Source organism: Natator depressus, chromosome 1, assembly GCF_965152275.1.
Source record: "Natator depressus isolate rNatDep1 chromosome 1, rNatDep2.hap1, whole genome shotgun sequence".
NCBI classification, from domain to species: domain Eukaryota; kingdom Metazoa; phylum Chordata; order Testudines; family Cheloniidae; genus Natator; species Natator depressus.
In genome coordinates, this window is record NC_134234.1 from 317,105,013 (window position 1) to 317,117,794 (window position 12,782).

The 12,782-nt window shown below is 39.5% G+C and overlaps 1 protein-coding gene across 4 annotated transcripts in view; it reads right to left on the bottom strand.

Annotated features, from left to right (window-relative positions):
- The window catches only part of TBC1D22A (TBC1 domain family member 22A), a 531,490-nt gene that overhangs the window by 513,912 nt on the left and 4,796 nt on the right, over positions 1–12,782 (bottom strand). For 3 of the 4 annotated variants that reach the window (XM_074942417.1, XM_074942414.1, XM_074942413.1), the window contains exon 2: positions 7,653–7,709. The exons of the other annotated variant lie outside the window; for it this stretch is intronic. In XM_074942417.1, coding sequence (XP_074798518.1) covers positions 7,653–7,709 — 57 coding nt within the window. The remainder of the gene's footprint in view (positions 1–7,652; positions 7,710–12,782) is intronic. 4 annotated transcript variants of the gene reach the window in all.

The window sequence follows — 12,782 nt, forward strand, 5'->3', positions numbered from 1 at the left end:
TGTTTCTTTAGCACCTGACATAATAAGGTCCCGGCTCATAAATAATAAGCATGTGTGACATGACTATTTTAAAAGTGCTACAATACCACTAATGCTGAAATGCTTAGATAAAACTAAAATTTCTATCAAAAACAAATTGTTTATCTGTATTTTGGGATAAAACATTACTACTACTAAAAGCATAGGGATAATTGTTTCACAGAAATTCATCCACTCCTGCTACTTAATCTGCGATATTACAATTGTCTCAACTACTGTAACTATCTCCACAACAGAAAAGATTAGGATTCACAGGAGGCACAAGTAGTAAGGACAGATAAATGAAGCAAGAGATCTTCTCTGAAGGGGGAATTGTACAGGAAAAAAAAACAGGGCATGGCTAGTCTGCACAGTGTTATTCTTCACAAGTGCACAACATGCTCCAGAAGAATGATGAAAATCAAAAGCACTTCTTGTACTTAGGGAAACACAAGCATGAAAACAAAAATCTCAGTATAAACACAAATCAGGATACTCTGCTACAGCTTTCTGTATTCCTCTTATTACTGAAAAGTTGTCCCCTTCTTATATTAGTCAATCTTCCTGTTTACACTATTAGAGACATAAGGTGGGAGAGATAATATCTTTTATTGGACCAACATCTGTTGATGAGATTCTTGTCTCTCACCAACAGAGCAAGCTTGATAATTAGCAAAATGGCAATTAAATTAGGAAACATTTGTTAAAATTAGATTCATTCTTAACATTATGTGAGAGAGTAGCATAAATGCAGCATTAGAAATCAGAAATTATGCATACAAGGGTTAGGAAATTCTAAAAGTTAAGATTTCCCTCACAACTGTCACTTGGCCACACTGCACAATATAAAAAAACAACAACAACTTGAAGGTACTTCTTGTCAACCCCTATCCTGAGGTGAATAAACCAAGGCCAAGGAAAAGTAGAGTTCTAAGGAGAAAGAAGCAGCTTTAGTACGGACATCTGAAGTGAACATGCTCCAACAGAGTACACTGTTAAATTGAGCTTAATTCTTAACTTCCAACAGTGGCACTGTTGGCCTTTCTCCTCCCACCCCAACCCATTTTCTCTCTACTGTATTCACTCTTTTACCAAAACTTCTTTCCTCTATAAAGGTCAACAAGACTTTTAGCCCAATATAACATCAACATATTTTTGCTTACACTGTGTATCAAAACCGAATTGGAACAAAGTAAATAAGAAACAGGATACATGATAGGGATTATGGAGTCAAAATCTGGAGGGAGGGAAATGGAAAATAGGTCAAAGATATTTTTTTTAAAATGAAGTTCCCCTTTCACATGATTCACAGCCATATATTCTTGCTTTGACTGTTGAGCACTTCATTTCTCAGCCTTAATGTTATACTAACTATGTCTTGCACCTAGTTTCTGTTTTAACAGGAAGAGACAAGACTGAAGCTATTTATTTTATTGAGCTCATTAACTCCTTGAATTGGAGTGACATGATAGACCTATGAAGTATAGAAGCTCAAATGAAGTAAGGTGTTCTTAAATTTGAAATGTTAAAAGTGAGCAGTTTTCACATGCTGTTTGGTTTGGATGCTTCTAAGAACTACTGGCCTAATTCGTCTCAGTTTTGGATTATGTAGTCTGAGGAAGTGACTAAGAAAGAATAAGAGAAGTGAAATTTCTAGCTACAGTCATCTGACTAACCTAAAGATAGCTTTTTTCAATGTGAGCTGCCTTCACTTGGTAGCCAGCTGAAGTTCTTCCCATTCTGAGGGAATTTGATTATTTTGTGAATATATAAACCAGATGAATTTGGGCCAAACTGTTTGCTACTAAGGTTGTGGAGTGGATTCTGGAGGAGATGTCTTCTGTTTTCTCTGGTTACTCTTAGGCCACCAATGCTCACTGAGATACGAGAGGCATTAGAAGTATTTCATTCCACAGTCTCTTATTAGGATGTGTCTCGCTCCTGGCTGGTGAAAGCAAGTAGGGAAGCATTGTGTCCAGTACTGGTGGAGACTATCAACACCTCCATTAAGGAGAATGCCAGCTTCACTTAAGCTTTTGTGCAGCCTCTGCTCCAGAAACCAATGCTGGAAGCTCACAGTGTAGCTAACTACCTATCGTCCAGTATCCAACTTTCCATAGTTGGTCAAGACATCAGGTGAAGTTGTAAAGTGTTCCATCTCATCTCATCTCCTGGAGCTACTAGGAAAGTTAAACCAGACAGCATGGTTGCAATGCTTTCAGTATACTGATAATACCCAGCTCTCTCTGTCTGTCACTTAATGCAATCACAGCTGTTAAACACCTAGCCCAACATCTGTGGGAGACAGCTGGTGCTCCTCAATGCCTCAAACTGAAACTCAATCAGGGTAAACATGAGAGAAAGCAAATGGGTTGGAGGAAGCAACCCAAAGACATGGTATCCCCCACAGATAAGGGCACACATGTATCATATGTTTTAATTATAAGAGTTTATAATATTGGGTTATTGGATTCCCCAGCTGCCGTTAGTCATACAGAGATAAAATTCATGCACTATTTTTTATTTCAGAGTTGCAGCCATGTTAGTCTGTATCCGCAAAAAGAAAAGGAGTACTTGTGGCACCTTAGACTAACAAATTTATTTGAGCAAAAGCTTATGCTCAAATAAATTTGTTAGTCTAAGGTGCCACAAGTACTCCTTTTATTTTTTATTTGTCTACCGAAGATACTTCAAGAATTTCTGACAGATGTAGAGCTCGTTAGATATAATCCATGCCTTTGTCACCCTCAAGATTAGATTACCATACTGCACCCTATATGGGCTACATCTTAAATCAACCCAGAAACTCACACTAGTGCAGCATATACATGGCAGCCTGTTTCTTAAATGGCATTTCTTGGTGGAAATATGTGAAAGCAGTGCTCTGTGATCTGCCATGGCTGTGTATTAGTTTGTGAGTATAGATTAAAAGATAGCGGTTTTGAGCTATTAAACCCTAAATGGCTTAAAGCTTGTCTGCTTGAGAGACAGTATCTCTCTCCCCCCCAACCTTGTGTGCTATATTGCCACAGCTCTGATGATCAGAGGCACTGAGCAAGAGCTCCCTTGTTTAAGAGAGGAGCTACCAGTAGAAAAGTTTCCATGAGAGCTGTTCAGCATTGCCCACATTAGTGTACAAGCCTGTTGGCCAGCAAGTCCCACTACCAGGCTTATTTACTTGGTCTTTGCAGAATGGAGTGGCAGAAGCCTGTGTAGGGATAAGGAATTTGACACAGTTTGCTTTAGCTTATATATATTCTCCTTATTAATGCCTGAATGTAATGAATAGAACTCGAAAAATGGCAACACCAATGCCAAATTAGAAAGAAAACAGTACCATTACCACCTGTGTAGAACCTAATCTCCTTTTTTCACCCCTACATTGACCTTGAAGTTCACTACATAGCTGCTTGTACTGGGACATTTGATCAGACTATGGACTTAATTCTGAAGTCTCAGGGAAGTTTTAATTTGAGTTCTTATGTGAACCAGAATTAAATGCAAAAGCAACTAGATTTTAACTCAAACCACTTGATATGCTCACTAGCAACTTGCAAGTGGTACTTTTAAGAACGCAGAAAAAGAAGGTTTTTTCCCCCCCTTTCTTCCCCCATTGCTAACAATGCAATCCATCTGCCATACTACATTCTGTTATATTACGACATTTAATAGAACATAAAAATCCTACAGAAGCCTGAAACAAGACAGTCTCAACTGCTTTTGTGGAAAGTATCAACAGTTCTGTGCTATTGCTGATGAAGGTGCCCATGTTCAGTTTACAATATTTGGCATTCCTAGGAAGTTCATACTCAAAATATAAAATTAATACTGTTTTCAATTACTATTTGGAACTTTCCTTTTTTTTTCCCCCCCATTAAAGATGAGACAATTGTATTTTTTAAACCAAAAGCCAGCTAATGTCTATTTGTCTAATAAGTCTTAGGACTTGCCAGGATGTTGAAAAATCTTTTTAATGCTTTTAATTCACAAGAGCGAGAACATTTTTAAATTATATTAAATGCACTGAGTCTATGTCTACATTATGACGTAAGTCAGCAAAACTTATGTCGCTCAAGATTGTGAATATTTCTTCCCTCAGGCGACATAAGTTCCGCGGACATAACGCTGTGCACACAAGTGCTTATGTTGGTGTGAGAACGTCTCCCACCAACATAGCTTAAGTCGCTTGCAGAGGTGGGGTTTTTTTTTATGCTGATGGGAGAGAGCTCTACCATCAGCATAGAGTGTCTTCACCAGCTATATCAGTATAGCTGCACCACTGCAGCGCTGTACGTATAGACATCACCTAAGAGTTTTGGTGCTATTAGACTTGGCAAGGAATTTTTTTCTGTTTTATCATGGCCATGGATCTAGTCAAACAAAAAGACTCCAATTTCAGGAGTATTATTTTATCCAAATACTCTTATCACCTGAGACATTGATAATAATATATAATGGAAAAGTTAAAAAAAAGTCCATCAGCAATTCTTAGATCAGGGGTTCTCAAACTAGGAGTTGGGACCCTTCAGGGGGTCACGAGGCTATTACATGGGGGTTCATGAGCCATCAGCCTCCACCCCAAACCCTGCTTTGCCTCCAGCATTTAAAATGGTGTTAAAAGTGTTTTAAATCTATAAGGGGGGGGGGGGTCGCACTCAGAGGCTTGCTGTGTGAAAGGGGTCACCAGTATAAAAATCTGAGAACCCCTGTCTTAGATAATATGGAAGGTTATCTTCAGCCCTATCATCTAGTCGTTTCTTACATCAAATCCCTATTCAAGTTAGTTCCTCTTTCATAGTAATGGGACTATTCTTCTCGTTTGATTTGTGTAAACACCATGACTGCCAGGTTTAAAAAAAAAAGTTAACTCTCAGACCAACCTTGCTGTCTACAGACTGCATATCAGTGGTCTTGTGTGCCTGAAATCTGAACTACTTTGGGAACACCTTCTAGGTCTGCAATAGAATCATACAGCACAGTAGCATGAAGAAGAAGGGATCATGAAATAGCTCATTGTGCTTTTCCCATTTCTATGACAGAATACATAAGATAGTAAATGAAGAACATATAGAGGTGTGTCAAGGTTCCTTCCCCACTCTGAACTCTAGGGTACAGATGTGGGGACCTGCATGAAAACCTCCTAAGCTTACTTTTACCAGCTTAGGTTAAAACTTCCCCAAGGTACAAACTATTTTACCTTTTGCCCTTGGACTTTCACTGCCACCACCAATGTCTAACCGGGTTTATTACTGGGAAAGAGTCATTTGGAAACGTCTTTCCCCCCAGAATCCTCACCAAAACCTTGCACTCCCCTTCCTGGGGAAGGTTTGGTAAAAATCCTCACCAATTTGCATAGGTGACCACAGACCCAAACCCTTGGATCTTAAGAGCAATGAAAAAAGCATTCAGTTTCTTACAAGAAGACTTTTAATAGAAGTAAAGGAATCACCTCTGTAAAACCAGGATGGTAGATACCTTACAGGGTAATTAGATTCAAAAAACAGAGAATCCCTCTAGGCCAAACCTTAAGTTACAAAAAGACAGGAATACCCATTCCATTCAGCAGAGCTTATTTTCTCAGCCATTTAAAGAAATCATAATCTAACACATATCTAGCTAGATTACTTACTAAATTCTAAGACTCCATCCCTGTTCTGTCCCCGGCAAAAGCATCACACAGACAGACCCAGACCCTTTGTTCCCCCCCACCCAGCTTTGAAAGTATCTTGTCTCCTCATTGGTCATTTTGGTCAGGAGCCAGCCAGGTTATCCTAGCTTCTTAACCCTTTACAGGTGAAAGGGCTTTTCCTCTGGCCAGGAAGGATCTTAAAGGTGTTTGCCCTTCCCTTTACATTTATGACAAGGTGTAAGAACACATGCTAGTCAAACCGTTTACTGGCTTTAAATTGATATAGTTTTATCTTGTAAGCAGGTCAAGAATTGGCTCCTTCTCCCAGCTCTCTGGCACTATGGTTCTTAGCAGGCTCTTTATGCGCTCCACAGTGACATCTGCTCTCACCAGCGCTTCTCTCCAACATGGAGAGAGGGCAGACTGTCCCCATGACATCACTAGGGAGAGGAACAAAGGAGTGGGTTGGAACAACCACACTACCAGCCAGAGGAGCTGGTTCCTGGCCTGTCATGGAGAGCCATCTCAAGAAACAACACTTCCCTTAATACCCTGACAGTTCTATCTAGCTATTTCTAATGTACTTAGTTCCATAAATTCTAGGCACCCTACCAGATCAAAGATGCCTAATATAAGTTCTCTCACTCCTCTTCCTGCTGGATTATTTCTATTGGCCTTTAAGCACTGGCAATTGCTCAAAATTCCAACAGCCAACACACCTATACCTTCTCCCTGCATTGCTTCTGTTATTCCACCACCCAACACTCTCGCATGCATGCGTGCGCGCACACATACCCCCACACCTTGTAACTCCCTCACAACCAGGACAATTGGAGATCCCTCACCCCTCTCAAAAAAACCTTGTAATTTAGTTAAAACAATGTTTTGTGCTGGATCATGGCTCAGTTTCTGATCAATAATATAGTTACAGTATGATAAATTTTAGGTTTTATGTTAAATGTGCGTGCTTTTAAATAATGTGAAAGGCCTTGAGCTTTTGACGGACACTGGAAAAACTGAAATAAAATAATTTGTGTAGCGTATCTCCCATTTAAAGAAGAAGTCACCAATCTGACAAACCCATTCTTCCCTCTGTATATGTTTCTCCACTATTATACTAAATTAAATTAGATTATAAAAATATTTAAAAAAAAAAAAAAAACATTCTATTTAGTAAGACATTCTTCTAAGTCGCATAAGGTACATGCACAACCCATTAAGTAAAATGGGCATACAAGATTTGTCATGAATAAAAAGAACAAGTTAAAAGAATAAACATTTAATAATTTCCTACTGTGTTATAAGCAAGCAAAGCTTAAAGTTGGCATAAATATGTAAACATTTGTGCAGTTGTCACAAGCTAAGCAAGCACAGTACACATCACTAAAGATTACAGCCAATAAGAAATAATGGGGATACAAAAAATTTAGACACAGATTTGCAAACTGTCATTTTGATTTATGAACACAGGGATTGCCATGCCTGATCAGAAAATAAAATCTGGTATCTTTCCCGTGGCAATGACAACACAACATGCCAAAAGAAAGGTGAAAAAATTCTCAATATTTTTTTATCAACTATACAATTAGGTACAAAATTGAGAAATACAGCCTAGAACAGGAGATTAAATTAACCTCATTTTAGCAAGTGTAACTACAAATATTTTTAAATTGTCATTACTACAAATCATTTATGTAAAATGGTAAATGTACAGGGCATTCTGCAAACAGAATAAGACATTTAAACAAGACGCTCCAAAAGAGTTAGCAATTTAAGTCATGCAAGATACAATGAACTGCTGTTAGGTAGTTGATGCAGTAAGAATCAGGAAGCCAATGTAACAGCAGAAGTTAGAATGGGGAAGGGAATAGCATGATGTGGTTAGATATGGAAGAGGAAGATGACTAACAGCAGCATTTTGGACAAACTAAGGAAGAGGAGGAGGTGGTGAGAGGCCAGAACAGGTCAGAGTCATCTAGTACTTTTTAATTTTATGTTAACTTACGTTCCATGCAACAATGGATCAAAAGGAGGATGCTGAGCTCCATACACATGTTGGATACTAAAGACAGAAAAAGAAGCGATCACAAATTTGACAAGAGATTAAAAAAAAAAAAACCCAAAAATATTTCATCAACTTTCTGTCTCAAAGAAGCACATATAAAAAGAGTTGTTGCTAAATATACCATTATAAAGAGTGAGCAAAAGTCACATTATATGGGAAGCAGGGTAATCATTTCCATCAGGATTACCATTAAACCGTAAACTGCTCAGGATAGGGATTTTGTATGAGCCCACTGTTGAGACCTAATTTTTTATTTCTTAAACTCAGAATTAAAATGAAAACAAAAATTAAATTTTTTTTTTTTTAAACACAGAGTGCATGTTGCTTCTGAACCCCTTCCTTTTCCAATTAACCACATTCTTCATTCACCTGTCATTAAATCCTACAAAAGTGCCTGAAAGAGCTTATTGTAAAGAAGTTAATCATCCCTATTTCTGGAGGCATGGGTCATTTCCTTGTGACCTTGGTTGCTACCTGATTAATGCAGTAATTTAACTATCTCTAAGCATCATCTAACTTTCCTACAAACCCCCCAGATTCCCCCATAATATGGAATGTTGAATGGGTGGTTTAAGTATCTGATTTAGACTTAATCAGTATTATGTCTAAGTCTCACCATGTGCCTTAACACTACAGCTAACGGTAACTGATCTAACATACCACATGTATTGCAATAACTAAATGAAATGGGTTGAGAAAATCTTAACATAAAAATTCTATTGATTTTTCATTTTGTCATAGCATTTTAAAGAGTTTGCTTTTTAAAGTGCACAATATTGGATGCCATGTTTTAAGCTAGCCATGACTCACATCCAATGTCATTTCAGTCAATCTGCAATTGCCCCAAACCAGGATAAAAGTGTCACATCATAAGCTACAAAATGGAGATACACAGTATGTCCACCCTGCAATTAAAAACCCACAGCTGACTGGGACTCGGGCTAAGGGACTGTTTAACAGCAGTCTAGATGTTCGGGGTCAGGCTGGAGCCTGGGATCTAGGACCCTGTGAGGTATCATGTACTTTATAAACAATTTGCATGATGTTAGACAATTACAGCATGCATCATCATGACGGCTCCTTTGTAGTCACTATTGTACATAAGGTCAATCAGTTCAAGAGAGACACAGTATACAAGATAGCGTGCATTAGAGAACAAAAACAATGGCAATGCCATGAAGAAAAAAAAAATAGGCTTTTAAGTACAATTTCATGTACAACATCCTTAAGAGGAGTGATTATAAAAATGTTACTATGTAAGCAATATAATAAGATTTGTCCTTCTCAAATAAGAGTAAATTTACTTACAAGTTTCAACCTGACAAACATCTACTAAAATTAAAACTTCAGGGAGAGCAAGGGAGATTAAAGAGGTGGTGCTTATATTGGAAATACTGACACAGGCTATCCTATTGTAGCATGAACATACTCATCTTAATGCTATATGTACACAAAGAATGCCATACCTGCACTTAAACTACTTCCTCATGGCACAGTCCATAACCCAAAATGGAATAAAAGTGACTTTAGTGATATTTGAAAAAGTAAAAGTATTTTTACTCGCCCTCTTACACAACACAGCCAGAGTAGATTGTGAAGTACTAATATACTTACTTGATCCTGCTTTAGAAGAATGATTGTGATTGGCCATGGGCAACTGGTATTTTTCCCCCCCGAAAAATGCAGAAACTCATGGATATCTGCCCTGTTCCTCCTCCTGTTCCATATCTACATGAGCTCATTTGGAGATGCTATGTGCCCTGCTTTCAACAGCATGTCTATGACACACAGCTGTCTCACACCTATTAGGCACACTAAAAGCTCTATATGAAAGCTACAAGAGAGCAACTTCTGGATCAAGAACAGCTAGCTCAAACTAAACTCAAGAAAGGCTGAAGTAATGCTGGCTGGAAGGAGGAAACACCTCTAACACCTACTCAGGACACTGAGATCCCTTCCTATTACAGGCATCTTCCCTTCATTCATCAAGAATTGTGTGGCCTCAAAGTCTTACTCAACTTACTTACTCAACCAGTGACTGTTCTTAGATGCCCAGGTAGTGACAGTAGTGAGATATGCCCTTTTCTACCTTCTGCTTGCTAGGAATATTCACCCCTTCCTATCAATCAAGAATCTGGCCACCATAATTCATTCAGTTATCCCTTTCAGACAGAGATGACCCATACTCACTGATAGTGGGAGGTGGGGAAAACAATTTAAAGGTTCAACCATCCCCAGAACAGCTCGAGTCACACTCACACAGGCAGGCTCCCTCCCCTTACTTTCAGTCTCCCCTCCAGGAAAGCAGCGGCCTCTCCCTGCAGCTCCCTGCTGTTGCTCCTGCCTCTCCCTGTGGGATGTAGCTCATGGGCTGTGGCAGCTGCCGTGCAGGGAGGGGCAAGGCTGCACCATGTGACTGAGCAGGTCCAGAAAACTCTGGCAGAAATCAGGGTGGTGGGGAGGAGAAAACATGATCCTGTGTGCTCCTCTCCCCCCAACCTAGCCTCTGACTTCAGAGTAAATTACTATAATCCAATGCATCTGGGGCTGAAGGTCAAAGTAATGTAGCAGAGTGTAGTAGTTTGCATTCTCAGCAGGACAGACCATCTCGAGGATGCAACCTTTCCTATCCAGCATACAACTATTTCATCTAGCATCTCAAGTACTGCAGCAGCCTTTTCACTGGTCTTGACAAATACAATCTTCCCTACTGATATCCATTCAGAATGCTGCAGCAAAGATCATTGTCTTAGCCTTTCACATTGGCCATATCACCCCGCTCTTTGCATTCCTTCATTGATATGACAGAGAAGAGGAGGAGGCCAAACACAAGCTACTTGTCTTCACTTTCAAGGCTGTCATAACCTATCCCCACCCTGCCTATCATTTCTCACTCCTGCCTCCAACTGGCCCATCACATCAGCTTCCACCACCCAATTGTTACATTTTCAATCAAACACCTTCATGCTTTCTCCCATGCGTTGCCTCATACTTTGGAGAAGATCCCCATAAACATCTGCAAAACTAACTCATTATCTTCCTTCAAAACTATACTTCGCTGTGAGGCCTACAAAAAAAAAGAAAAACCTGACAATGGTTAAGCTGTTGGTATACAGACCACTGCCTACCATGCTAACCAATACTTATTCTTTCTTTCTTTGCAATTCCCAATCTGTCTGTATCTGTTATATCTAGTCTTATACACATATTGTTAACTCTTTGGGACAGGGACTGTATTTTTGACAACACCTAGGACAATGGGGTCCTGGTCCATGACTGCGACTCCTAGGTGCTACGATATTACTATAATAACTACATCACTCCCGTACTCTGCACTTTTGGTTGGCTCCCAACCTCATCTTCAAAACTATCAACAACTCAGAGCCCACCAACGGCGTTCAGCTCTCCACCCACAAGTCCTTCCTAAAACAGTTGTGCACCACTGAAACAAGGCTTCTGTCCACGATAGACAAAGATAATGCATTATGAGTCACGGAAGCTTGGCTGCTGGATAAGTACTGTTACACCTGCAACTAAGAGGGGAAGGGAAAGAATTGTTGCTCCACTGCTCCTTTGGTACAAATGACCAAAATGTGCACAGAGAATAATATTTATTTTGATTCAGTGTTAAGGGTTGGGTAGAAATGCATTTTTTATAACTTGTGTGCAGTGAAAAACGTGTAATACCCTTAACGATTATTTGTTTTCTTGCTCTTAAAAGAAAATCAGTATGATTGGCAGCACTTGTGCTCCATTCATTTTTCTCCACACCAACCTCTTACCATAACTTCTAAGCTTATCGTTTTGCTCATTGCCTGCTGATATTCTGGTCAACAGTGAGAGACACTGCCAAAGTCTGGACTCAGACATTGGATTGAACACCCAGACATGAAAACTAAAAAGGGACACCTGCAGGCCAGCCCAGTGGAATTAATTGTCAGTGTCCTGAGATCTATATGCTGTGGGTTTCCAATCACAGACTAAATTCAAAGGCTGATAGGATCCAGGAATGCAGCATATTTAGGGGCAGATCCTCTGTTGATGTAAGCTGTCATAGCTGTACTGAAGTCAACGGAGCAGTGACAAATTCACACCAGCTGCAGGCCTTCTCCCTTTAGTCTTGAAAAGGAGGGCTTGACATCATTCAGCAAAGTACTGTGGATGATCAAAAAATCATGCTGACAGATTCCAAACACCTATGAACTGAAAAATAATGTAAAATAAAGGAAGAAGAAGAAAAGGACCCTGAGGGTTCCTCTTCAAGGAAAAAAAAACAACAGAGTTCAACAGTGGTAAACAGTCAGTGCGTCCTGTATATCTTCTGAAGGGTAGTGTGTACTCTAATAATGATTGGCTCTAGAGATAAGCTTAGTATGGCATTATATTGAATCGTCATACGTTAAAGTACAAACAGTACAATGGCAATATGCTCCACCTAGAATGAATAAGAGCACGCGCATGGCAATTAGAAAAGGCATTCTCCCATCTGAATGACCATGGTGCCTTTTGGGCCATCAGAAAAATACCATGTTTGTGGATACAGCTGGTGAAGAAAGAATAGTTCAGGATTCACTTATTTCCCTGCCAAAACAAGACATGAGTTTTCAAGTTCTTTATCACTGTGGATGGCTTCCCTTCTTATCCCCAAGCAGATGGATCACCTCCCCTTTTATTATGTAATATCCCTGTGACAATTATGGTAATTGCTTGCATGTACAAGGAATAATTAGTCAAAAGCACATGAAATATATATTCTAATGAAATTTAATAGCTAGAAACGACAGAACAACTAGTAGCATGTGACCTCCGAGCTCTGTGCAGCTAAAGCTCCAAAAACTCCCACTAAGCCACAGATCAATTTGGAACACAGGAATTGCTGCATGCTAGATCTGACCAAGTTCCATCTAGTCTAGCATTCCATTTTGAACGGTGACCAGCACTTGATGGTTCAGAAGATGCAAGAAACCACACGGTAGGCAGATGTGGGATAATCTGCACTAAATGAAGGTCCTAGCCTAGTTCTTACTGTTTAGAGATTGGCTTAACTCTTCAAGCATGAAGTTTTATATA